The sequence below is a fragment of the Aythya ferina genome (assembly GCF_964211825.1).
Source record: "Aythya ferina genome assembly, chromosome: 20".
Lineage (NCBI taxonomy): Eukaryota > Metazoa > Chordata > Aves > Anseriformes > Anatidae > Aythya > Aythya ferina.
The window spans coordinates 616,015-643,086 of record NC_140318.1 but is presented as its reverse complement, the minus strand read 5'-3'; the positions used below and the strand labels follow the sequence as shown (position 1 = coordinate 643,086).

The 27,072-nt window shown below is 52.4% G+C and overlaps 1 protein-coding gene across 5 annotated transcripts in view; it reads left to right on the top strand.

The window, feature by feature from the left end:
- Window positions 1-8,163: 8,163 nt before the first annotated feature.
- MVB12B (multivesicular body subunit 12B) overlaps window positions 8,164-27,072 on the top strand; it is a 64,688-nt gene continuing 45,779 nt past the window's right edge. Inside the window, exons 1-7 of one of the 5 annotated variants that reach the window (XM_084494278.1) lie at window positions 9,240-9,258; window positions 14,130-14,216; window positions 15,262-15,384; window positions 19,784-19,891; window positions 23,115-23,211; window positions 26,112-26,241; window positions 26,527-26,646. In XM_084494278.1, the coding sequence (XP_084350404.1) occupies window positions 15,271-15,384; window positions 19,784-19,891; window positions 23,115-23,211; window positions 26,112-26,241; window positions 26,527-26,646 (569 nt within the window). In that variant the 5' untranslated portion in view covers window positions 9,240-9,258; window positions 14,130-14,216; window positions 15,262-15,270. Of the gene's footprint in view, window positions 9,259-9,394; window positions 9,634-14,129; window positions 14,217-15,261; window positions 15,385-19,783; window positions 19,892-23,114; window positions 23,212-26,111; window positions 26,242-26,526; window positions 26,647-27,072 lie in introns of those variants that run through there. The other 4 variants (XM_084494277.1, XM_084494275.1, XM_084494276.1 and 1 more) reach the window with 4 other exon arrangements.

The following is a 27,072-nucleotide window of genomic DNA, read 5'->3' as shown; positions in this document are numbered from 1 at the left end:
GCAGGGCGCCCTGAGCACGGCTCTGTGCTCTGTCACGAGAACACCTGCAGCCCCAAGCTGAGGACGATGCAGGTGTGGAGCCCTATGGAGCCTGATGGCCTGAGTAGCCCTACCTGGCCCCGCAGCTGCCCAGGGCCACGAGCACATTTAAGCCCAACTCTGTCCCCACAGCCTGTTTAAGCTGTATGCTGTATGGTGCTGGTGCTCTGCCATGGACCATGTTGTTCCAGGTTCTGGCCTGCAGGCCTCGTTCCTGCCTCATCCACATGGAGCTGACCAGCAGCAGGACCTAAGCCTGACTGTAGGTTGGTGTCCCAGCCTGAACTCCGGCCTCGTGCCATGGATGTGTGTGATGGGCTGGTGGCTGAGCTTGGCTGTGTCCCACTCAGGTGCTGTGAGGGCTCCTGGCCAGGCTCTGCCCTCAGTGCAGCTCCTGTGCCTCTGTGTGCACGTCTGCGGTGCTTGTGCTGCTGCAGCTGGGAGCTCTGCCCCTGCACCCAGGGCAGCTCCTCATCCTGCAGAGGCTCTAGCTAGTGCTGCCCTGGGCTTCCAGGCCAGCACAGCACTGGTGAAACCATTCATCCCTCCCTTGTGGGCAGTGTGGCACCCACAGGATGAACAGAACAGCCAAGAAACAGAATATGAGATGAGCTGATGCAGTAACTCCCTGATTACCCAAAAGATGGAGGACTAGTGTCCTACAATCAGACCTTCAATAGAAAAAGAAAAAATTCTGTGAGTAGACCTTCCTGACTCAGGTGAGACTTTTTTTCTTTCTTTTTTTTTTTTTTTTTATGAAATCCTGCTCTTGAAGTATTTGCACTGAAAAAAATGTAGCACTTTCCATATAAAAGCTATGCTTGGCACAAGGCTCTTCTCAGATAGAAAGGAACTGGAGGAGCCCTTCTCTTTCTCATGCCAGCTCATTATTGTGCTGTTGGAGCACATTATAAACACTGGAAGGAAAGTGTGTTTTCACAATGTGTTGAACCTCGCTTTGGTTAACAAGAAATTGCTCCCAGCAGCAGAGGAGGTGTCCTGCCTCAGAAGTGTTGGCTCTGTGCGGATGTGCTTTGAGGGAATCACGTTCATGTAATTGTGGAACAAAGACCTTAAAACTTATGTAGGAATAAACTCAAAGCTAGAAGGAAATAAAATAGGATGCCAAATCATGTATTCAAAGAACAGTTTCTCGTTAGTAATGCTGGAGGATCTGTAGCTTCTATCACATGATACCCATCCTCTTGTTCAGCAATGCAGAAATGTTTGAGGGAACTGATGTGCTTCATTTTGGATTCATCTTCCCCCTTGTAAGGATTGTTCAGTGTGTTTTCCTAGAGGAATCCTACAGATTGTTTCAAGTATTGGTATAGATAGAAGGATATTAAAGCAGGTGCTGAGTATGCAGCCGTTTCCCTGCTGTCACTTCAGTGTCTGTGTGGTGGATTGTGCAGGCAGTTGTGTTACGGAGATGCTCAGAAGCGCTCAGTGGGGCCAGGACCATGGTGGGGGTGCTTAGGTTTTTTGTTTGGTTCCCTGTTTCTGAGCTCATGCCCCCATCTCTGGTTCTGAGCCTCAGCTGTGTAATCTGGCCAAGTCCTGCCCACAGCTGAGGGTGCGGAGAGCCCTTGGGGAGGTGACCTTGTGCCTGGGGACTGCCTGAGCAGGGCTGGGGAGGCTCTTGCTGTTCCTGCTGGCTGTTCAGTAAGGATATCTTCCAATTTTTCTGCTCTCCCAGTGGTACTGTAATTGTCCAGTTATGACCAACTTTGGCATCGTTATGCACGCTGAATGCTGTCAGACGGATGAGAAGCTCGCTGGGGTGCTAATATGCACAAGCTGCAGTAGCCAAGGAGCCAAGCAGCAGCAGCTAATGCTGCCAGCTGGCCTGGGAATTGTGATGATGGGAGCCAATGCCCTCTGAAAGGAGGGGATGGAGCCTTTGGTGGCACCTGGTACTGCTGTGCTCCTGCTCACCTCACAGTGGCAAGGAGCAAGGCTGGTGGGTGGACTGGAGTTGGAACTAAGGGTATAAATTCTTTGGCTGCAGCTTTGTAACCAATACGTTAATTATTTGTTTAGGAAGAATGAAGGGTGCTGGCTATGGCTCTGCTTTGATAAGTTTAAAGATCAGAACCATGCTTTTGAGGTTCTGTATGGCTAAATGAAGGGGCTGCTCTTAGAAAGTCTTGCAAAATTAGCTGAACTGTGCCTGACTTACTGTCACTGCCTGCTAAATGTTCACCTATTAAATTATTCACCAGCATTCCTTTATGCAAACACCAGGTCATCTGAATGCTGTTGTCTGCCAGCATGTACCTGGGACAGCAGTTCTGCATCCACAATAACCACTAACCGTGGCTTTTCCCTGCACACATCCCCATGGAGGACTAATTACTGCACTGAGCAGCATGTGCTGAGTCCAGCTCCCTCCTGCCCCTCCAGTGGCCATAGGGACACCCCAGGCCAGCCTCTAGCCTGCACTGGTGGGCCCTGAGCAGTGAACGGCTGCTGCAGTGGCCTGCTCCTGCTTAAAGGAGAGGGCAACTTGTGCCTGAGGCTTTACTCCTGCTTCAAGGAAGCCCTGGCAATTCCTGCCCTGAGCCAAAAAGCAAGGTATTTCATCAGAGAAGGTTTGCAAAGAAAACATTATTTCCCCAAATGTGTTCATCATTCAAAATCATTCAAGCAAAAGTCTCCATCTTACTGTAGCTATTATTCATAATCTGAAAACCTGTGTGTGTGGCAGTCCTTGGTAATTAAGCTGCATAGAAGTGTTTTTTTCCCTGATGTTTGGGTGGAAGAGCAGGTACAACTCAGTCCCAGGGTGTCTCTGCAGAACAAATGGGGCTGGTCCTGGCCGTGGGGGCTGGAGAGCCTGGTTTCAGTGCTGAGCCATTAAAACAGCAGCACCTTGGGCAAACTGCTCGCTGTGCCACCCAGGCCTGCTTTGGCCTGGAGGGAGCTGATGGAGGTCCCTTTTCCTGGACCTCCTTTGGATGAGGAGTGCCTTGAGCCTGTTTCACAAGGGCAAGGCTAAACAGTTGCCCTGGCTGTGGCTGTCACTTGGTGCTCTGTAAATCATGATTTTGTTGTATGTCGGTGTACCTTAGTTCCTAACTGATGTGGGCTATAATGCAATGTCAGGGCTTGTATTTGGAAACACAGCACCAGTGATATTTAGTAGTGAGTATATGATAAGAAAGCATGCAAGCTTGAAAAACAGTACATTTTCCTGATAAACTGTGTTGCAAAGTGGATCACAAACAATGGTTCAGTGCAATTAGCTGTAAAGGATATTTTTAATAACTTTCCAGGCATTACTCTCTCATGTGATGTTCCAGGTAGTGAGTGTACTTGCAAACAACTTTGTAAATGTGCACGGGGTGGGACTGGAGGGAGTCAGCTGGTGGGGGGGGAGCTGCCTCCCCTGCGGGGTCCTGCACATGTGCTTGTGGGTGCCGGTGGGATGCTGCCTGTGCCTCCCCTGCCCCTGGCTCACCCCAGGGTGTCTGACAGCCTGTTACAGCTCTGCTCTGCACGGCTGGTCCCTGCCCCAAACCCAACAGGCTCCGGACCTTGACCTGGGGCAAGAGTACAGGGGCTGGCCCAGCCCATGGCCAAGCACCCTCACGTGGGGTGGGGGAGCCCCCGATGCCCTGGTGACTGGCTGCCCTCGCTTGGGCTGTCTCACTGCGATACGCAGAAACTCGGGCTGTCCCTGTGGGGCTGCCATTGAGTAACTGACCCTGTGGCCCTTCCTTTAATTCAGTGAACTATTTAAGCATGTGCTTAAAATTGAACATCTGTTTTAGTGCTTTGCTGACCTGGGGCTAAGTGAGGAACTGATAACACTAAATAGTGGTTGTTTTTTTTTCTTCTGTATTTTCCTTCTGTATTGAGGCTCCTGCATGAGCTGCAGTGTTGCCTTGGGAGCTGCAAAACCAGCATGAATGAAGGAGGGGAGTGAGCTGCCCGCTGCTGTTCTGAGCAGACATCCAGCCCCCAGCAGGGCCTGGCATGGGGGCTGTGGGGCTTGTGCCTCCAAGCAGCTCTGTCACCAGGTAGGACAGGAGCCAGACCTGAGGGACAGATAAGGACACCTCACATCGGTGAGCAGAGCTGTCTGTTCTCCATGCATCACCTCTGTGCTGATGTCCTGGCCTGAGGAGCCCTTCCTGGTGTGCTCATGTCCATAGTACACAGGCATCATAGTGCACAGTTACCGCTTGTGTCCTTGGCCCTTGGCTTGTTCATGGCTCCTTTGGTACTGCTCTAAGAAGGTTAATGCTCATCGTTGGAAGCAACCAGTGGCTGAAGTGGCATGTTCACATGCCTTTCTCACTTATTGATGCTTTCTGTTGGCTGCATGGGGCCCTGAGGTGCTGCCTTCTCACTGCAGCAGCATTCAACACCACTACAAGAAGCTTTCTGTTTTTAAGGTTAAAATATGATGGGCCCAGTCTGCTCCAGTTGTATATTCTCCAACAGGTGGCTAGGGTGACAGCTTGTCAGGTCTTTGTCCTGATATTTGATGAAATTCACCTCTCCCAGTTACCCTCCAGTTACCCTGGGAGTGCCTTGGTACAGCCTGAGCTCGCCCCAGACCTGCCAGCGTGGGGCTGCAGGAGATCAGTGGCCAGGCATCAGTGCTGCAGTTGTGCTGTCCGGAAATTTATGAACAATTCATAAATGTGTTTTACAGACAGCTGTTAGTATGTTCTGAGCAATACTCATTCTGTCAAGGAAAACTAGTTACAGGGTTATAGCCAGGCCACTTAAATATTATGATCCATAATATATAAATAGTGGGCTGAGCGCTGCTGCTGCTTTGTGCTTTAAAAACAGGCCTGTGCATTCTGCCCAGGCTCTTGAAGTCCCATACCAATACTGTCTGCAAGCTATGTACTCATAAAGACACTTGGTGCTTCTAAAAATCACCCTTTGCACCCTGACCTGGGGTCACGGTATGCTTAAAGTTAAGCTGTGTGCCACCAGGCTGTCTGGCTGCAGCTGGAGGGGAAGGGGGGGCTGAAGATGTGCTGTGGCTCAGGCAGACCTGGGAGCTGTGCTGTGGGCTCAAACCTTGGGCTGTCGCTTGGGGTTTTACTTTCATTTGCCCAAAGACAAAGATATGGGGTGAGGCATGCCTTTTCCCTGATGGGCCTTGCAGGTAGGTGAGCACAGCCACAGCACCTTGGTAGCAAAGCACAGAGCTGACAGAAGAATAGGGTGGAAGTTTCAGTTTAGAAATGTCTCTTGACATCGTGCTGTCTTTCAGCTGGTGTTGTGCACTTCCTCGATGTTGTGGCCAGACCAAATTGAAACAGACAGAAGAAAGTGTCGGTGCAGCAGCAGTGGGGAAGTGGAAGCTCCTGCTCTGCTGGAGCAGCTCGGAGGAGCTGGGGCTGCAGGCCTGCAGAGCGCCCGCCTGGCTGCCCAGGAGCTCTGCTCACCACGTGCAGCCTGGCCTGCAGCAGTGATGTGCACCAAGGTATGTCAAACAGCCAAAACCAGGAACTGCTCTAGTAAACTGTACTCCTCTGCAGGAAATACTACACAGCCTTCTTGAATAAGACTAAAAGATTAAACTCAAAGTACAATGAAATGCAAAAAATGCTGTGAAACCTGGTGGGTGGTCTTTTTTTTTTTTTTTTTATTACAGTGAGCTCCTGAAATATTCCTGCATTTCAGGATCATGTCACTACCTGAAATGCTTTACGATCTCCTTATTAAAAAGCAACCCACATGCATCCCAGGAGAAGGCAGGTGTCTGCTGCAGAGCTTGCAAGTCTTCAAAAACCTGCCCTGGATGGGTTGTTTCCTCTAGTGAAGAATTTGCTGTGATTTTAAGAAGTGGTGTTTTAGCTCTATTGCTGTTGACCTTCAGCCAGGGCAATGCAGTGCCTAAGGCTCTTGCTGTCTCTGAGGATGAAGGTTTGGTAACCACCAGGGTTCCTGGCAAACCCTGTCTGGGAATCAGAGATAAAAGCCACCCAGAGCCCTCTCAGGACACAGTCTGTGCTTGTGCACTTCCCTCACTCTACCTGTCAGTTGCTATTCTCCAGGATGCACTCATGGCTGGGAGATGTGCATTGACAGCTACGCCTTCCCCAGTTGCAGAGGTGCCTAAATTAAAACCTCCACAGGAGATACATACGAGGACCTTCTATTTCCTTTCAGAATAATCAAAGTTTAAATGAGGAATATAGAAGGGAAGTAGCTGTATGGAGACACTCTGCTGGTGCACAAAGTTTAAAGGCAGCAGGCTAAACAAATCTGTGTGCCTAAAACCAGGTGGCAGCAGCTGAGCCTGGACCAGCAGCAGTTTCAGCATGCAGCTGGCTTTTATCTGAAGGCAGGCACGGGGAGCGGGGTGGGGTGGTGCATGTGGCTGTATGAGCCTGCTGTGAACCAGTGCTGTCCCCAGCATTGGGCCCTGAGGAATGATAGCAGCGGGCTGGCCTTGTCTCTGGTGTTTAGCCGGAAAGGTGATGATCCAAGGGAAGGGGGGTGATCCAAGCTGCTGGAGTGGGGTAACAGAAGTAGAGCCCCTGTGCACTGCTAACAACCCTGGCAAGTATGTGTGGTAACTTAGAACAAGGTTCTGGAGGATGAGAAGGATGGGTGTGTGTGTACAGCCACAGCTCCACTGTGATAGCCAAGATTGGCTTAAATTCCTCCTGTTCAGCATCCCAAAAACAAGATGCTGGGGTGAACTGGACAGTATTTGTGACTGCGGGACTCAAGGGAGAAGATGTGGCTGAATAAAAACAAAAAAAAACACACCTTGAAGAACTGTTAAAATATTCAGTGGATAACAATTCTAATACTTATACTTTTGAGTAACTTTATGGTGGTAGATTAACCAACTGCAGCATAGTTATTCACATACCCAATACGAAGTGTACAAGTACATGTATTTGCTGATTCAGAGCCTGTGCTTATGCTCTGTGAAAGAACACAATAGTGCCTTTCCCTCAGACTTAAAACTCTGCCAAGGCTTCAAGGTCTCTGTTTGTAGCAGCTCTGAGCCCTCACCCCAAGCTGTGCCAGCCACCCCCAGCTCCAGCAGGGAAGCCGATGCCGTGCTGCAGGGTGGTGCTCACTGGGGGCAGCTCCTTGCAGGGAAGGAGCAGCTGAACTGTGCTAGAAAGTGACTTGTATCTTGGAAAAAAAATGTTATTGCAGATCGTGCCATAGACACATTGGGATATATGTTTGCAGTGTATCTTAGAATATTTTGTGGATACTAAGCAGCAATTAGTCTTCCTTTGGAATCAATTCATTTCATACTGCTGTGGTAGCAGGGAGAATCTTATTGAAACTCGAGGATTTTTAATATTATTACACTAAAGACTCAGTATCAGCATCTCCATGGGGGAGCATTAGCACACTGTAATGTGTAACAACTTCTCCACTTCAGGAAATCTTGTTGTATTTGTAATAGGGCATTTGGGGCATATATTATGTATGGGACATATTTCTCTTTTCCACCAGGCATCATCTTTCCTTCTGTCTAAATTACTCTCCAAATAAAGAGAAAGAGGAGAAAAAAAAAAGGCATTGTATTCCTTAACTCTCTATATATGTATTTTAATCTTTAGACCCAGAAGCCACTACCAGCAATCAGGGCTGCATGTGGTTGAAGCCAGAATGCCTTGGTTGAACAGTGATGGAACAGAGCTGTGGTTAAGAATAGGTGGCTATTACCTCTGTTCAGTAAGTGCAAATTGAATGTGCTTTACTGGAGGGAAATGGCAGATGGGACAGGAGCACCGTGTTTCCAGGACAAATGAAACTGGCTCTGTGCAGGCAGCAGGTAGTGTTTGTCTTTAACAGACCTGGGGGATCACCTTGTCCGGTGCCTGCCCTGAGGGAATGCTGAGTGATGTCTGAAAACTGCTTTTAGGAGGTCTTTTAACTTGATCAGGGACAAAACTGATCTGATTTCTGGAACAGGCTGTCCAGGGAGGTTGTGGAGATACTCAAAGCCCATCTGGATGCCTACCTGGGCAAACTGCTCTAGGGAACAAACTGCTCTAGAGAATCTTTTTTGGCAGGGGGGTTGGACCTGATGATATCTGGAGGCCCCTTCCAACCCCTACAATTCTGTGATCCTGTGAAAAACTGTCCAAGCTGTGCTTCACTGCCTCATTGTAAAGTTTTTCACCATACCTTTGCAGAACCTTTCTTACTGCAATTCATACCCACCACTGTGTAATCTAGCCACAGAGGACATAACAGTTTATTGCCCTCCTCTTTAATGCACCTACAAATTAATGTTTTTCTCCCCTCTTTTACTTCATCTTTCAGCCCATTTTTTTCATTTAACAACTCCAACTCTTTCAGTCTTGCATCAAAGGCTATTGATGTCAGTCCTTACATCCATCTTCCTGTTCTTCAGGTTATTTTTGATGATCTCCCTTGAAGTAAGGTGCTCAGAGCTGAACGCAGGATGGCTGCAGGATTATATGATTACAGCTGCAGGATACACTGCTGTTCCAGGTTATGCTATGATTTGCATCGTCTGCTAATTTAGCAACTGTGCTCTCATTTCATCGCTGGAATGTGGTGATAATGTACAGAACCAGAACTCTACAACACCTCTGTTCAAGGTGTCTTCTGTGCTGTGAGTGGGCCTCTGATGGCTTCTGGTTGTCCAGCTGCCCTGTCAAACCCTTAACTCTCTGGACTGCGCCTGCTTAGTTTGATTTTTGGGCCTTGGTGAGCGGTAGAATCAAATATATCACCGAAGCTAGGGAGGCTCCCAGAACTGCTTGTCCCCTAGCCACCGCAAGCTGTCCTCTCAAGAAGAGAATGAGCTCAGTCGGGTGCAGTTTGCTCTTCCTTAGCCTGCAACAGCTGCTGCCACTGTCCAAGATGCAGCTTGGTTTAGGACGAGGAGCTCAGGAGCTACAGCTCTCCGCTTCTTTTTCCTCCGGTCGTCCCCTGCCTTCCAGGAGCTCAGGGGCCCAGCCTCGCGGTTCGGTGAGAGCGGCAGAAGCTCCTCAGAGGTTTCCACCGCAGCGCTACCCAGGCGCGGCGTTGGCTTGGCGAAGTTTCGGGTTTTGCCCCGCGCTCCCCGGTCCCTGCGGCGGGGGCACCGCTCGAGGGCCGGGTCCGGGGCTGCTCCCCGCGGGACCCCGTCCCCGTCCCCGCGCGGCCCCGCCGTGGGTGTGGCGGCGGGCGCGGCCCCGGGCCGGGCTTTGCCTCCGGTGCCGGCCTCGCGTCGGGCGCTGCGTGGAGGCCGCGCCGGTGAGTGCGGGGCGGCTCCTCCGGGCCGGGGGCTGCCGGGGCCGGGGGGCGCGGGGGCGGGGGCCGGGGCCTGGGCGTGCGCGGCGGCGGCGGCGGGGAGCGGGGCGCGGCCGAGCTGCGCCGTGCTGCGGCCCCGCCGCTCCGCAGCCCGGGCCCGGGCCCCCGGCCCCCAGCCCCGCCGGGCGAGGCCGCGGCCGCCGCCGCTCCCCGCCCCGCGCCGCTCCGCCCGGCCGCGCAGGCCGCTCCCCCCCCCCGCCCCGCCGCTCCTCCCGCCGGGCCGCCCCGCGCCGCCCCGCGCCGCCCCGCCGGGCGATGAGGAGCTGCTTCTGCCTGCGCCGGGGGAGCCGCGAGCCGCCGCCCGCCGCGCGGGCAACAGTTAAGTGTCCCCGGGGCCTCGGCGCGGCCGGGCCGGGGCTGCGGGACCGGGCCCGGCCCTGCCAGCGCCCGCGGGGCCCGGGGCGGCGCGGCGGGGCCCGGCGGGGCCCGGTCGTCCCCTCCCGTCCCCTCCCGGAGCTCCGCGCGTGAGGCCGGGCCCGCCGCGAAGCCCCCGGGTGCCGCCGGGGCCGGGTGCCCGCCCCCGGGGGTCGCTCCCCGCGCGGGGCCGGCGGGCGCGGGGCGGTGTCGGTGTCGGTGTCCCGAGCTGGGGGCGCCGCCTGCGGCAGGGCCGGGCCGCTGGGGGCTCCCGGGGGCCGCAGCCTCGGCGGCCGGGGGTCTGGCCGAGTCCTGGAGCCGTGGCCTAGCGAACAGCTCGCTGCGGGCGTTGTGGGGCTGGTTACAGAAAACCCCCCCAGTGCTGCCTTTCTCTCGGTCTTTGCTGCAGGTGTTCGTGGCGTGGATGTGCTCGATTGCTCTTTTTCCTCCCTCAGCCCTGCTCGGAGGTTTCTGCTCAGCTGGAGGTGACGAACACGCGCTGTGTGTCTTTGCTGAACGAGCCAGAAAGGGGAGGCTGAGCTGCCCAAGTTTTGTTTGCTCACCTCTTACCCTGCCGGTGCTTAGGAGTTTTCACTGGTTTCTGGAAGGGTTCTCAAAGATCCACAGAGCGTTAGTGTTTGCTCGGCCTTCCCTGAGTTGGGATGCTCGCGGACTGGTCGCTACAGCTCCAGCTGGGTCCTCAGCTGCAATGGGAGAGCTGGGCTTCAGGAGTTCAGCTGGTCACGTTAAAATTTACATTTCTCCATCCTGTTTTTATTTTAAACCCAGTGAGAGCGTGCAAACACAAAGCTTGGTGGAGCCTGTCGTGTCCCGTGGCAGGTTAGCGGTGCGGTTCAGTGTCGTCCCTGTAACTCTCTGCTTTGCCTATTGTATTTTGTCGGTGTACTGGGAAGAAGGCTTCGTTTGAGCTGCTGGAGGTGTGAAAATAAATACAAAATGTTCCAGTTCTGCAGTGCCCGCTTCTCTAAGTGAGTCCCAAGGTTTAAGGCGCTGTGGCTGCCGGGGACTTGTCCGCACAGGTACCAAGACAGAAATAAGCAAACTGAATGTCATTTAAATTTTGCTACCCCGGTAGAAGGTCATCTGCATTTGGAAATCTATTTTGGTTTGAAATAGGACACTCCTCGCAAGTGACTGCCCATCTGCTGTGAAGCAATGCGAGCGCTGGGTTTAGCTCGCCCCGTGCTGGGGTTCCTGTTTCCTCTGGGGTCGGTGAGGAGCTGCGGCACTTCCCCAGCTGCAGGGGGAGGCTGGCGGGGGGTGGGGGTCGGTGTGGGGATGGTCCTGGACGTGCCTCCGTTTGGTGAGAGCTGACACCGAGGCTTTGGGGGTCCCAGCTGCATGTCCTGCCGCGGTCTCCTGTTTCTGTTCTGGCTCAAACAGTTGTGCTTCGGCAGCAGAAATAGCAGCCCAGCAGGGGCTGTGTCCTGTTCCCGGGGGTTGGCAGCCCTGGTGGGGGGACCGGGTGTGCAGAGGGGAGCCCCAGGGTAACGTCGGCGCAGACCGTGCTGTGCTGGCGGTACCCGCCTCCTTCACGAGATGAGGCAGCGATAACCCGAGCACGTGGATGAGTGTTTCGGCAGCGTCTGCTCTGGTTTGATAGGATTATTTCCTGCAGAGTGCAGGAACTTGGGTAGTTGATTTATTTTTTTCAGTTTTGCCTTAGCTTATGGTTTTCTGCTCTGTAGGAAGTCCTCTGCGGTTTAACTTCAGGACTTGGCCTGCTTTGCTGGAGTTTCTATGGCAGATACGTCCCCAGATCTGTTCACCTGCCACTGGCTCCTGGGCTTGCCTCACTTGTTGAAAAGAAACACCAAGAGGGGAGAGCGCTGTACAAACTCAAAATAACGCTTTTGTCTCTAAAACTGTGTTCCTTTGTTACGCCTGCGTCCCAGCCAAAGCTCAGTAGTGCATGTGGTCAGGTCACCGTCCTGTAACGCTCTAAATGGACAGTGAAGCCAGTAGAAAAGTGTGCCTAGGATAAACTAATAAAATCAGAGATGAGCTAGCAAGAGTGAGAGAATGCAGAAAGGATGGAAACAGGCGATCCCAGGGCTGTGCTGTCTGCGCCCCCTCTGCTCTCCGCGCCGTGCCTGTTTGCCGTGCGGCTGGGTGGCAGGAGGGCCAGGCAGAAGGCCGCTTCCCCTGCCTTGCCTGCGAGGTCTCTGCGCCATGGGCTGAGGGTTTCCCGGCACCGAGACTCGTGGACACCCGGTCAGCTGCTCTGCGTGGAGCCTGCCCGGTGCCCGCTGCCTGCAGGGCGCCTGCTGCTGGGCTTGGAGCAGGAGCGCTGGCTTTGCTGGTGGGCTGGGCTGGCTTTGCTGGCATTTGTTCCAGGAAGGTCAGTTTCTGATATTCCTGCCTGCTGCTCTGGAGAGGGAGTCTGCCTGCGTTCTCGGGCCGCCACGAGGAAGATGAGGCTCTGCTGACCTGCAGCAGTCTGAAGCCCTGCGCAGAGCTTGCCGAGAGCGTGGGTGCTGTTCCCACTGGCCTGGCAGGGCGCAGAGCCTGTACCCCTGTACCTGCCTCTCTGCCGGTCCATCTCCCGCAGTGCTGGCCAGCGCAGGGCTTCCCCAGTAGCTGCTGCGAGCCCCATCGTGCAGCTGGGATCAGGCTGCCCAGGACCCCCACACCTCCTGCCCCCTGTGCCACAGCCGGCTCGAGGCTGCCAGAGGTGTTCAGAGCGAAGCTGGCAGCGCTGCAGCCGAAAGCTCTGCATCCTCGTGCCTCGTCCTGCAGGCATCCTGCTCTGCCCTGCGTGCGGGACCGGTGCTGGCGGGATGCGTGCAGCGGTGCGGGGCAGGCACGGCCTCTCCCTGCAGGCTTCGTGTGAGCGGTCCCGGCGGGGCTGGCGTTACGTCCTGTCCCGGGGCTCGTGCCCGGCATCCCCTTGGTGCTGGGAGCTGGATGTGGCCCTGCAGCTGAGAACCTCCAGGGAGCATGCTCCCAGCTGAGGGGAGGAATGCTCTTGTGATTGTTGTGGGCTGTTCCCAGCACAACCATGCGGCAGGAGGAGCAGCAGAGGCCCTCAGAGAGCTCAGGAGCAGAGCTGAGCGTGGGATGTGACGGGCTGTTCCCTGGTCAGCTGCTCTGAGTTCCCAGCCACCACGGTGCTAGGCAGGCGTGTGGGTCAAACTTATGTTGTTTAAAGAGAACTTCGTTAAAATAACAAGCTGTCTGATAGGAGTATTTATAGAATCCGTCTCCTCGATTTAATTTGTTCTTTCACTGTTTGGTTTTTCTATTATTTTTAAGTTCAAAGGCATGCTAGAAAAGAAACCAAACTTGCAGCAAGCACCCTGAGGGAGATGTGAGATGTAGCTGCTGTCGGTGTGATTGCCCAGCCAGAAGCTCCTCTTTGACCCGTGTAGAGCTCAGAATAACGTTGGTCTGGGTGCACAGACCGGTTGCTGCCGCTCCGTGTCTGTTCCAGAGGCATCCTTGGTACCACCCAGGGACCCTCGGTGGCCGAACCCGCGCTGCCGTGCCCGCTGCCCGTCCCGCACCCCGGCAGGAAGCCCCACGCCTCCGTGCGCGGCCTCCGCTGTTTCCGCCGCGCAGGGGCTTTGTGTGAGCCCTGACAAAGTGCGGATTGATGCGGCTTCCTCTCCCCTCCCCCTGCCGTGCCGTGCGTCCGGCCCGCGAGAGGCCCTGCGACAGAGGTGCCTTTCTTCCCTGGGCCGAGGGCAGCTCCGGGCTGGGCCGGGCGGGGTGGCCGAGCCCTCCCCATCCTCAGCGCCCTGCGCAGACCCCAGCCCTGAGGCGTGTTGCGTGCCGTTCCGTGGCGCACTGGGGACTGCCATCGCTTACCTGAACCGCGGCTCCGAGCGGTCCAACAGAAGCCGCTGTCGGCACCCGTCACCCCCCAGCTCCTGCTGTGTAACAGCAAGTCACCAAATTGTCGTGAGCGACGTGGGAAGACGTGCATTCGTATGAAGAACACATTGCAAGTTCTTTATTACAGTCACGTTAAGTTTGCTGAGTTCTGCTCATTTTAGGCAGTTTCTGCATTATTTGCGAGGTTTTTTGAGGAGCTTGTGGGCACAGTGCGGACGTGCAGCAGGGCTGGCTTTGTCTGAGCAGCACCCAGTGGCTTTGTTAGCTGCACAGCCCTTTGTTCCCTGCTGGCCCTGACGACGTGAAGGCTGCGGTGAGCGGACGGGGGTGAGCAGGTAGGGGTCAGGGTGCCCTTCTAGTTGTGCTTTGGAAGCTTAAATCATGTGGGTAAGAGTGGGCCTGCTTCAGCTGGCTGCCTGCGTGCTGGATGCTTACCAGGCGCTGAAGCAAAGCTCTGTCCTCGATTTGGGTCGTTGGCAGTGGCATTTCCGTCATTTCGAGCACTTGTTTCCTTTGTTTTGGTCACTTCAGGCAGTCTGCTTGTTTGTGTGCCATTGTTATTTATACAGGGCCCAGACTTGCTCTTTTCTTGTCGCCTGCAGCACGATGTTTGTTCAGACTGGGCATTGTGAAGTGTAAAACCCAGGTCCCACTGGCACCAGCACTCACCTCTGCCTTTTCTAGGAGCAGTAAGTAACTGGCCATCTCCGTGGCCTCGAAGCGCTGGGTTTCATTGCTCTTAAGAGGGAACTGGATGAGGTAGCTGTGGTTCTCAGCTTGTCTGGCTGCTCGCGGCGGTGTGCCTCCACACACGGTGCTGCCCTTCTGTCTGCAGGTGCATGGGGGCAGTGTCCTGGGGCAGTCCTTCCCGAGAGCCTGAGAGGTCTGGCTCTGGCTGCCGGCCTCTGCAGGAGACCACTTGCTGAGGCAGTGGCACCTTTCCTCCTCCTCCTCCTCAGTGAGCTATTTTGGCAGCTCTCTTGTCCTCTCCCCCTGCTTCCAGTAGCAGCATCTCTCCAAATGGGTTGGTTTCACCCGCTTCTCTCCCTCTTTGCGGCTCTTTCCCCTGAAGCATTCTCTTCTCCCTTGTTCCTGGAGGATGCTCAGGCCTCTGTCTGCTTTGCATCAGACCGTCCTGTGTTGCTTCGTGTGCTCCCCTGGCGCTCCGCTCCCTGCAGCAAGCAGAGATTTGCATATAGTGCCAGATACATCTGTGCTGCTACGTGAAGGCGGTCACATTCAGGAGGGTGCGGTGAGACTGCTGCCTCGCCGGGGAGCCCTCGCTGTGCCCGATGCCTGTGTTGGATGGGGAACCTCATAACGAAGCCATTACCAGCAGTTTTCTTGCTGCTTAAAATGGCAGAGCTGCTTCAACCAGCCTGACTGGGGGATGAAATTTGCTCTTTATGTGGGGGGGAAGGGATGAACTTGGGTTTTCCCATCACTGGTAAATGGAGACCAGCCCATGCTAAATGTCCTGGAAACAGTGAAGTTAATCTCAGAAGAGGCTGCTGGCCCAAATTCCAGACCTGTTGGGCATTGCACAAACATACCTTCTTATCAAAAGCAAATGAAGGTGCAGAAGGTGTGTCTGGCCTAATCCTGTGTTTAACTTGGCAGTCTGTGGTGTTTCAGCACAAGCACTGTGGCATGCACGCACGCAGGCTCTCGGTGCTCTCTGTGCCGCTGAGGTGCGCTGCCCAGCAGCCCTTTAATGCTGTGCCTTTCTTCCAGGATCAGTCCATGATGCCTGAAGTGCGAGACCTCTCCGATGCGTTGCCTGACCTGCCGATGGATCCCATCACGGGCGTCAGTGTGGTTGCATCCCGGAACCGCGCACCGACAGGTTATGATGTAGTAAGTAGAGCTGTTTCAGCTGCTGTCGCTACTGCTTTGGTTCTGCATTAATGAGGCTTTGCTGGGAGCAGCATCTCTTCCACAGAGGGCTTGCCATCAGACGGGTTTGAAGAAGTAATTTGGTAACCAGCTGCCCACCTCTCAGCCCAAGGTACTTAGCAGTGCATTTGCTCAGTGGAGGTTTGTGGGTGCAGTCATGCCACTTCATCTGTGCTCCAAGAGGAGCATAATTACCTGGAGGAGAGGTTTGCAGAAACAGCTGGCCACCGTGGCAAGTAAATTTACTGATCCTAGTAACATCCATCCTGAAGGATTCCTAAGTATCGCGCAAATTACATCTCTGAATAAATGGATCCCACATCAGCTGTTTAATCCCACACATCAGCACTGCACGATAATGATGAGAAGCTCCAGATTGGGAAGCAAATAGCTTCACAACCAACTGAAATTGCAAGGGCAATTTTGATGGACAGAATGCAAACCTCTAAATTAAGCGTTGGCAGGAGGCTGGGCAGCAGGAGAAGGCAGCTGGATACAGTAGAGATGAACATGGGAATGGGTGGATGGAGGACACAGCGTAACGACTGCTTGTTCCCTGGACTGGTTGCTGTATAGCCACCAACGTGATTGGTTTTTTGCCTATAAAGTGAGCGTCCCAAACAGTGAAACATCATGAAATGCTGACCTTGCAGAGTACTGCTAGGGAAGACGTGGTCCCTTTTTGTGTATCCTCCAGCTGCTCTATGTCACACCTTGGGTTTTCAGTGTCACACAGCTTGTGGAGCTGAGCGTGGAAACCCATGGACTGCGGCTTTGCTCACACATTTACAGCTCCGGGTCACGTACAATCGCTGGATCACTGTGCAGGATGCCCTGATCTGGATCACTGTGCAGGATGCCCTGTATGGTGTGAGAAGGAAGAAAAGGGATCAGGCTGAAATAAGGGGCGGTGTGTCCGTGTGTGTGTGTGTGTGTATGTGTGAGAAAAGGCTCCTGAGAGACCTGGAGGGGTTTTTGCATTTACTGCATTTTTCTGAGTGCTGATTACCTGTGTGAGCCAGGCTGTGTAATTAGCTGCTTGCCCTGATAAAGGAGCATGGGACAATGTGAGAGTTGTGATAACAGAATTGCATTCTGCCTAAATGGCTGGGCAGAGAGCTGCTCACCCCAGATAGCCTGTCTGAGGTTTAATAGGGAACTTTAGCACTAGCACAGTTTAAACTAAACAAGATAAAAGATTCTTCCTGTGGCTTAATCCAATTACAGCGGTGTTGTAATAATGCTTGTGAATGTGGGTTGCTCTCTCCTAGGGGGCACAGAGCGGAGGCTGCCTTTTCTCTGATTTTTCTGTTTTGCTTTGCGTTTACAAGGAGCTCTTTTGACCTGGGGCCAGTGGTCCCTGCTGTCGCCAGCGGTGGTGTTTGCTGGCTGCAGTTTCTTTACCTGATGCGTGGCTTCCACACGTTTCCTCCTTCAGCCGTGTGTGTGGCGAAGCCGCAGCGTGGCTCTGTGCCTGGGGCTGTGCTGGGCCCCCAGGAACTGCCTTCGGTGTCCTTCCACTGCACAGCACCTGCTGTGGTGTGGCTGTGCCAGGGGTCACGACACGTCCTGGTGCCCAGCCCCTGGGGCGGGTGAACACGGGGCTGTGCCCCTCTTGCCTGGATGTCTGGGCAGGGGCTCCTCTGCACGAGTCAGCCGCACGTGGGGTGTGGGGGCACTACCTCCCCACGACCTCTCTGGAACCCAGCCTGGAGTATCTCAAGGCACAAAACCAAGCATGCAGAAGCGCTCTTCTGAATGCGGAGGGCGAAGGCTGTAGCAGGTTCAGAGACGTGGGCATCATGTGGACCGGAGCAGTACCAGGCTCCAGGTTTCTCCAGATCTTTTAATCGCTGAAGCACCAAGGACCGGATTTTGCCAACACGCATGGAATGTGTCTGAATGTAGATTCCTGAAAATCTGCCCAAACTGGCAGGACTGAGCCCAGAGGTGGGGAGGAAAGGGAGGAGAGGTGGGCGGAGGGCTGGGGACAGGAGGGAGGTGTGGTTCCCGCGCTGCAGGCTCGCGGCCAGCTCGGCGCTGCGGGTTGCTCTGGGGCTGCGGTGCCGGGGCAGGGGTGGGGGCAGCCCCTGCCGGGGGGCAGGCAGTTCAGCGAGCCTGCTTGCCAGAAGAGCTGGCCCAGGGCTGCCAGTAGCAGCATGCCGGTGCAGGGCTCTGCGTGGCTGGAGGAGCCGGCTGGGAGACGCCTTCTGTACCGCGTGCCGCTCCTCTGTGTCCGGCTGGTTGTGGCGTGCACTTGAGGAACATCTTCAGCTCTGAGAACGACCTTCCCTTGTGCTTGGCAAGGCGCTGTGCCAGGCGGGCAGGCACCTGGCTGTTCAGCTCCACGTTCCCTTTCCCTCTGCAGCCCATCTCTGCCCCCTCTGCTCTCGTTCTCTGTCCGTACCCCTCCTGGTCCTCTGGGCCCAGACAGCTCCTGACAGCAGGGCATGGGCTGTGACCTGGAAGAGCTTGTGCCTACGCTTCACACGTCTGCAGTGTGTGAATGCTGGGATTCCCGCCTGCTTTTGGTGGTCGTTGCAGACAAGGGGGTGGGAAGAAGTTTGGAGCAGCCACACTGGAGCCAGCCCAGATCTGGGAGTACCACCCCCGCTGCTCCCTCGGTAAGGCCAGGGTGTTGGGCACCATCTCCACCATCCTGCACGTTCCTCACACCTTACCGAAGCAGGGAAGACGTGGGCTGGGGTTGCTCAGCACCCGTCCTGCTGGGACAGGCCTGCTGCAGTCTCTCCACATCCTTCCTCTCTCGCGTTACCCCACCGTGGGCACGTTGCCCTCACGCAGCTTGGGCACGGTTCTGCTTCCAGGGGTGGTGGGGATCCTCCTTGCCTGCAGGAGCCTAGCAGATGATGTAAGACATTTCCTGTTTATATTACTCTGTTTTCTTTCCCTGTGAGTTTTCTGACAAGTTAATGCATGCTTACATTCTCCAGGCTTGGAAAGAGGCTTCAGCAGGATGGTGCGGAGCCACAGCGTTCAGATTAATCGCTGGGGATAGCGCCTGCAAGTGTTGCGTTTCAGCAGCAGCAGGCATGGCTTTGCCTGGCGTGCCCGTGGGAGCTGGTGAGGTCTCAGCCCTGGCTGCTTTCTGTTTTGCTGCCTGCATTGCCCTAAGCACCGTGCAGGAGGAGCGGCTCGGGGTGCGCTGCGTGGCGCTGGTGGTGGGCAGCGGGTTGGCTGGGCAGGGAGGTGCCGGAGGAGCTCGGGCTCAGGCCCCAGCTCTGCAGGGATGCCCTCCCGGGGGGACGCCGGAGCAGGGCTGCAGGGAGGGAGCCCCAGCACCTTCCCAAAGAGGAGTGCTGTGCGCGGTGACTGGCTGGGAAGCTAACTTCAACCGCTTTGAGATTTGAGGCGTTAGAATTGCAGGGTAGTTGCCTATAAGGGTTTGTGATGTGGTTTTTATTTTTTTTCTGTTACTGCTTTTTGAGGATTTTTTTCAGTGCTGAGTCAGGGCATAACACTGCCAGGCTCCCTCCTCTGGGAAGGCAGAGGTGCCAGCTTGCGCACGCCCGTGCTGGAGCCTTCCTGCCGTTCAGCTGTGGGTCGGGGGAAGGCAGCAGATGCACCCTCTTGTGCCGCGAGAGCAGGGGCTGTGCCCTGTGCCGATGGGTCTGCTCCAGAGCTCTGCTGTGTGTGCAGGGCAAAGCCTTCATAAGAGGAAGGGAAATTGAGGTATGAAAGCGGCGTACCCGAGTTTTTCATCTTCCCAAGGGAGCAAAATGCAGGTGCTCCGGTGCAGCAGCCCCAGTCGGGCGGTGGGGTGACTGGCACAAGGGCTTGGAGTTGCCTCTCTGCTGTAACTGTTGTAGTGTCACCACTCCTTTGAAGTGACTTTTTAATCCAGTTTAAATCGTGTGAAATCGCAAGGAAAGGCTTAAAGATTTTTGTGGGAGTACTTCTTGTTCTGGCCTTTGTCAGGAGAAGTGGCTGTGGCTCCTGGTCAGCCCCGGGGCCATCGCTCTGCAGACGGCCGTGGGCTTTGTTGGGATGGAGCCCTCCTTGCAGTGTGCCCCTGCACCTGTGGCGGTAACGCATGCCTCCATGTGCTGACTGTTCCTAACTATTGTTTGGAGACTGCAGCCAAGTTGCTGTTTCCTCATTAGAACAGCTTTTGTCAGAGCATCTTTAATCAATGGACTCCCAAGCGGCAGCGCTTTTAGAACTTTTTTTATACCTCCTCTTGGAAGTTCTTTGCACTGCACCTTGTGAAGAAATAATGAGATGCTGTGAGAGTTCAGGCTGCTGTTAATTAGAAGAGGTCTGAAGAAGTAGTCCTGCACATACATTAACTTTATCTTGGCTCACATGTCTCCTCTCTCCCTCTGTCTCTTCTTTCCAGGTTGCACAAACAGCAGATGGCTTGGATGCTGACCTCTGGAAAGATGGCTTATTTAAATCCAAGGTCACGCGATACCTGTGCTTCACAAGATCATTTTCAAAAGAAAATGTAAGTCCGTTTGCTGAGTGTCTGCATGATTTGTATCTGTGCCTGCTATGTTCTTACCCACAAGGTGATTCATTTTATTGAGCCAGTTATAATTCAAGCAGGCATTTAACTGTGTTTTGGTGACTAAAGAGGCAAACTGCAATGGCCAGATATTTGTGTTTTGTTTATGTTCTTCATGGAAGGAAACCACTGGTGAAATCTGTAACAAAACCAGCAGAAGAGTGAGTGTTTACATTTCAGCACCCCCCTTACACTAGCAATGGGTGCTGCATGTTCCAAATCCTGTTAGATTTCTAGCTCTAATTACGCAGAGAAATAAATGCTGCAGATAATGTTGACAAAGGAAATGTTAGTTTCTGAGTCCAGTGGAATCACACCTGTCTTCTTGCAGGATTACATTTTTCCTTATTTTTTGTGTTCATTCTTGAAAATTTGTCTACGTTGTGCTTACACCACCCTATATTTGCAGTCTTCTAGTATGGCTATTAAACAACTGCCAGTGATCAGAAATGAGCTTATGTCTGCCCACATCTCCTGTGGAAGGGGGGAGACCATGTGCAGTGAGAGCCTGACGCCTTCTGCTGTGTTCATTTAATTTTTCAGTTGAGGGTAGTGTGAAAACTTCCTCTTTTCTGGAGGAGCTATTTAATTCTACAATGAATGCACTCCATCTAGTGGGTATTTCTGCTTTTCTTGGTATTCTGGATATTCACAGTGACGCAATTGTCAAGGGTATGGCGGTACCATTTCGTGCTTTTACCAACAATGGGAACGGAAAAGCGGCCGTGACTTTGGAGGCTGATCGCAGATCTTGCCAGGAAAAACAAGGGCCTGCCTATTTCCAGCATTTGCCCTTTATTCCTTCCACTTTCTCCAGATTAAAATGAAGCTCCAGAGCCACGGGAAATACTGCTTCCTCGGGTGGATGGACAGTACCTGGTTTTTTAGCCTTTAGTACCTGCAGCAGCAGGAATAATAGCACCAGAATAGGTAGGAAGGGTACTAAACAGAAAGATTTGTGATCATTTGGGTATTAAGTTTATCTGCGGCTACCTTAAATGCAAGGTTGTCAGAAATAATTATGGGATAGTAGCAACTACTGGCTACTGGAGACAGCGTAAATCCCCCCAGTCAGTGCCTGTTGGGCTTTGGCATGAATCATCTGCTCAGCATGGCACGGGAATGTGTTCTTCATATTTATGAGAAGTGAATTAAAGGGGGGGGGAATCGAGAGGAGGGGTCTCAGCTGCACAGCAGACGCATGTGCGAGGAGCGGTGCAAGCGGCCGTGCCCCACGCAGGGGCTGTCTCACAGCCTGTGCCGGGTGGGTGCTGCTGGGCTCCGGGCAGCAGCCGCGGGCTGAGCTGTGGGGGGACCACGGGTGGCAGGGAGCTCCCTCTCTTCGGGCGGTGGGTTTCCTGAGGTTTGTCAGCCTGCTCACACCCATGAGTGGGTTCTGTCCTGAGGACACTCCTCTATCCAAACTCAGCAGAAGGTGCAGCTCACGCTGCTCAAGGCTGTAGGTTTTGTGTGTGCTTGGGGCCTCTCTGTGAGGCAGAGATGCTGGGTAGATGGTGCAGCGAGCCTGCCAGCCCCCCAGGAGCACGCAGCTGACCAGCACTCCTGGTCGCCCGCCTGCAGGAAGCTTGGAAATGCAGGTTGTGTGGCCTGGGAGGAGGGGGGGCAGATGAGCGGCTTTTTTTTTCCTGGTGCAGAGCAGCCCAGCAGAGCTTTCCATCTCCTCGGTCTGCCCCAGCCATGCAGGGCTGCGATGGGCTGCGCCCAGCCTGGGGCCCCCAGGTAGCAGAGCACTGGCTCACCTGGACCTGCAGGTGTTGCTGCTCTTTGGGCTGCAGGCTTTACGCATGGGGTGTTTGTGTTGGTTTGTTTTTTTTTTTTCTTGTTTTTGTTTTTTTTTTTTTACAGAATGGTGGGAACTGACTCGGCTAGAAGAACATGTTAGCAGAGTGAATGCAGCATGGTTACCTGGTTTACAATGGGGACAGCCTGCAGTGCCCCATTATCAGAACAATTGTTCTCAACAGCTTAAAATATTTGGCAATTTATAAGGATGTTTTGGGTATTTAAATGTCACATCTAGGAGACCTGGAATGGTGCATCTCACAGACAGAGGGATGGAGGCAGCCGGGGGCTGCCCAGCCTCGGTTGCTTGGTGTGAGCTGGGGACACAAGCCGTGTGTGTGCCGGTGGTCAGGGCTGCAGGCCTGGGGGCAAGGAGTGACTGTGAAATGCAGAACCTCAAAATCAACTCCAGCCTGATCTCCCCTTAGTTCAAGGGCTACAAATTCAAATATGTTTTCAGATAGCTCAGAATAATAACCAGAGAGTAGAGATACGCATGAAATAGTTTGTCTGCCAGACAAAAAATACCTATCAGGGAGGTACCTGGAAACAAGTAACAGTAAAACACACTGGCAAGTGTGATGGCTTAGGATGAAATCTTAATTTTTCTGTGTTGCGTTTCTGTTTGTAAAGGCTGTGTAGTATCTGAAGTGTAGGGCTTTTTCTTCAACACGTGAATGCAGATTACTGGGAACAATGTTGGATTTAACGAGAACTGCAAAGAAAATCTGGTCTTTAAACAATCGTGGAGGCTGTCGTTCTGAATTGTATTTTTAGCTCTTCAAGCCTTGATTAACAGGGCAAGGCATCAGATCAGAATTCATATGGACTCTAAATGAAGCTCTTCCTTCCAAATGGCCTGCTCTTCTGGAGCACGCCTGAGCTTGGAGCTAGAACTGTGTCTGTTCAGTACTAATTAGCTAATGCATGTAATGACTCTGGCTGTGTCTGCAAGAATCCTCTTCCCGCAGTGCTTTCTGCCATCGCTGTCGCAGAAGTGTCGAGCTCCTCTTGCAGCGAGCAGTGAAGTTACCTGTGTAGCGGGTGGGGTTTTGGAGCTGGTACACTGAGCTGCCGTGCTTTCAAAAAGGAAGAGTTGGGTTCCTCTTCCGAGGATCCAGGAGTGCAGCTGTGGATGAGACGGCTGAATCTGTGAATGCCAAAAGCTGCCTGGTATTTCCTATTTGGTCACTGTAGTTTCTGGGGAAGGACAGGTCCAGGTGTTGCCGTGGTATCTCCTCGCCTGTTTCTCAGTGGCCAGATAGGATGACAAGGCATCCTGGGACTCAGAAGGGGATAAAAGCTGGGTTTGAACTGGATCATGTCGTAATCGCTGACTGTTTCTTTTCTCTCTTCAAAGAGCCATTTAGGCAACGTCTTGGTTGATATGAAGCTCATTGACATAAAGGACACTTTGCCTGTGGGCTTCATCCCCATCCAGGAGACCGTTGATACACGTAAGTTGGTGTCGGTTCCTGCAGCGCCGTGGGGTGGTGCAGGGCAGCGGGATGCTCCAAGTGCTGCTCTGGGGGGCATCTTCAGGGGTAGCTCTTCTTGTGCTCTCCAGGCTTGTTAATGCTGCTGCCTGGCTGCCACCAGCTCTCCCGCTCACGCAGGAAGGAATAGTTTATTCTTCCTCTTCCCAAGGGCAAACTGAGCCTCACGGGAACAGAGCTGCTGTGAGGGGGGGTGTTCACAGACAGGTACGAGAAGGGAAGTGGGTGCACGTGGGGCTGTGCTCATTCACACGTGACTTTCACCACCCGTTGCAAACAAACAGAAGCCCAGGACTTGGCAGGCGGTGCTGAGGTTATGTTTGAGCTTGCTGAGAGAAGCCACAAGTGTGGCATCCAGGGGAAATACTGTCCTCGTTTCTGCAGGGCAGAAATGGCTTTCCTGCAGCATTTAAGCAAACTGCTCGTGAACGGGTCTTCCAATCCTCTGAGACTTGTGGCAGCAGCAGCTGGAGCCGTGTCTGGTCACAACAGCCCAGCCTGCAGCAGGCAGCGAGCGCTCTTGGCTCGTGGTGCAAAGCAGCCTGGGGCCAGCCCCGTGGGAGCTGTCTGGGAGGGCTGCGCAGCGCCGGGTGCTGGCGCTGAGTGCACGGTTACCACGCGGGAGCGTAGGTGGCTGGTACCAGTTCTTTCCAGTAAAGAAATCCAGGCTGGCTATGAACAGAAAGGAGGTGTGTGGGCCTGCTTTGCAGGGGGTAACTCATCCAGATCTGCAGCAGAGGAGGATCATTTTTCAGTTGCTGCTGACCTGGTTCTGTTTGGAACCTGTAACCCAGAAGTGAAAGGCTCTGCAGCCCAGTACTGAGCCCACGGGTCATCCCCTTTGCCTGGAGAATTCCTTAGCTCATGTGGCGTGGGAGACTCACACCTGTGGGACAACTGGACAGTTGTCAGCTGTTGGCGTAGCTTTTGTAGAAGTCTAGGTAGAGAGGTGAGAAGGGACTTTGTAATTAATTTAAAATGCATTGAATTGCAACCCGTACAATCTTTAAAGCGGTGGCACTGTCTGTATTAATGAAGTGGTGCATATCCCTGTCTCCGTTAGCATGACTGAGCACATTTTGATTGTATATAATATGTTTACCTAAAATTAACTGTGGTTAAGCATGAGTAATTAATGGATCTAGCTCTTAAACCAAATTTGCTACAGACTGCAGGCTCTATCCAAGTGTGAAAGAGACCAAAGACAAAAGCAAATAGTGTACTCAGCTTTATACATATTGTGAAAGTTGAGTAAGAGGCGCTAATTTTGGTTAAAGCCAAATATTTTGGTTATACGTTTTTCTATGTTCTTCTCTAATGGTGCATGACTTGTAATAAATACATTAAATATAGCATTCTTTGGTGGTTCTTGACAAAATTTTCAGATGCGGAAGCCTTAAACCCTGGACTCCTTAGACCTGTTCTAGGTATGTCAGAAGCCCTAGTTTCCCAAAGCAGAAGGATTAGAGTTCAGGGATGTAGGTATTTAATATCTCTAAAAAGCGTCACTGTTAATCTGACGTGGCACGCACGGGTGCTGCACTGTGACACACCTCACACTGCCTGTATGTTTGTTGGTGCTGGTCTGACAGCAGGCTTCAAAGGCCAGGATGAATTGCTTTCTCCAAGGTAAAGATTACGAAACAGCAGGAGCCTACAGAGACAGGACTGCTTACCATCTGTTCGAGTGAGGGCATATTTTTAAACTGGAGAATACTTACTCATATTAAACCGGAGGGCTTTTATTCTTCTCCCAGTGCTTGTTTATACCTGTTGGTTGCTTTCAGACTTTCATGCAGTGTCTGCACTTTTGATTTTTCCACTTTATCAGTAAGAGCTTCTGTCGTGTCTTTCAGTTGTCTGCGTTCACAGATGGAAACCTCACCCTGCTCACGTTGAGAGTCCCACAGATTTTTAGGGTGAGGTGGAGCAAATCTGTGTCAGTGTGCCAGTACCACATGTTGTTGTGCAACTGACCCAGAACTGAACATAGTTTGCACCTGCATGCAGACAGGTAGTAGGCTTATACATGAACTCATTGTACGGATAAGCCTTAATTGTGGGCTTTAGTTTTTTACAATGAGTAGCACAGAAACAAGTGAAATTTCTCTGTGACACACAGCAAGAAGGCACCATGCAGGAGATTCATCTGCCCTTTGAACACAGGTCAGCACAGCCCAGTTACCCCGTTGGGGATCCCAGCAATTCTGCTTTTAAAACCTGGTTTTAACCCTGCAAAGACACCAGGGCAGATGTAGTGGAAGTATCGCTTCAGTGCTTGCTGAGGGAGTCAGGAGAGGTTGTTAGCACTTAGCAGAAGTCACCTCTCCAAATCTCACATCCTGTCAGCGCTCTGTGACAGTGTTCTGCCTGCTTTGGCTGTTGGAAGCACTTCTCAGAACAAACTGTCCACTTGTGTCAGCAGCTTCCAGGTATGTTCCCAGAGGCAGAGCTTGTAGAAGAAATACTCAGGTATCCAGGCCAGTGAGTCAAACGCTGCTTTGGAAAGAGGAAGCAAATATGAGAAGCATATGGAAGTGGGAAAATCACCTGCCACTTCTGTTCCCTAGTGCAGTGTGCTGTGGCATGCACGATGCCTTATCTTCTCTACAAAGGGAAGTAGGGGGTATTGGTTTCTCACAGTGCCTAGTAACAATTCCTGCACGGTGTACAGAGAGCTCATAGAAAATTTCTTCAGTCGTTGAATGGCACTGCACTGTCTGGTTTTCTGACATATATGTCCTTTGGCTCTGGTTCCTGCTGTAATTATCTGCCAAATATCTGGAGAGATAATAAATAATATTTATACCCTTGTCTTGCATAAAAAAAAAGCTTCTGTTGTTTTTGTTTTGTTTTTACAGAAGAAGTAGCTTTCAGAAAGAAGAGGCTGTGCATTAAATTCATCCCTCGAGATTCTACAGAGGCAGCAATCTGTGATATTCGAATCCTGAGTAGATCTAAGCAAGCCCCTCCTCAGTACACGTTCATAGGGTAGGTATCCCTCGCTCTAGAAACTGCTTCCATATTTGTAATTGTGCCAAGCATCTTCTTTTCCTGTAATTGGGAAGTAGTAATTTATGAGATGAAGCTCGTCATTGGAAATATTTACGTAAATACAAATGTTACTGAGTTTGATGTGGGAAGTAACGAACCCTTTTTTCCATGATTAAGATAGTTCTTGCTATCCAAGGTGTCTGTGAAATTTATCTGTTTCCTAATTGTGTATGTGTGCAGCATGTGCTCACAGCATTAATGTCTTTTCTGTCAACTACACAGGGAGTTGAACAACATGGGCATTTGGTACCGGATGGGCAGAGTTCCCCGCAACCATGAGTCTTCACAACCTGCTGCTCCTGCCCAAGTACCGTCTTCAACACCAGCTCCTAACCTGCCGAGGTGAGTTTTCTGCTTTCCAGCATCTTCTGCTTGACGCAGCGTGGCATATTGTTGCAAAGCACCTGCATGGTGGACTCTAGACTAAAGGCACACCTAATAATAATTATTCAAATAATAATAATTAAAAGAATTAAATTAACAATTAAAATATTTTTATAAATTGATAAATAATTTAAACATTGATTTATACATTTTTATATTGATTTATAAATTTGATTTTATTATTGATTAAATCGATTCATAAAAATTATAAATTAATTTTATTAATTTTATAATCAAGAATTTAATCAAAAAATAATAATTAAATTAAAATAATACTTATTCAAATTGTTCAGATAATTATGTAGTCTGATCTGATAGTGAGGGAATGAGTCATTCTTTCAAGTGTTTGCCTAATTGGAAGTTCCTGTGATAGTCATTGCACAA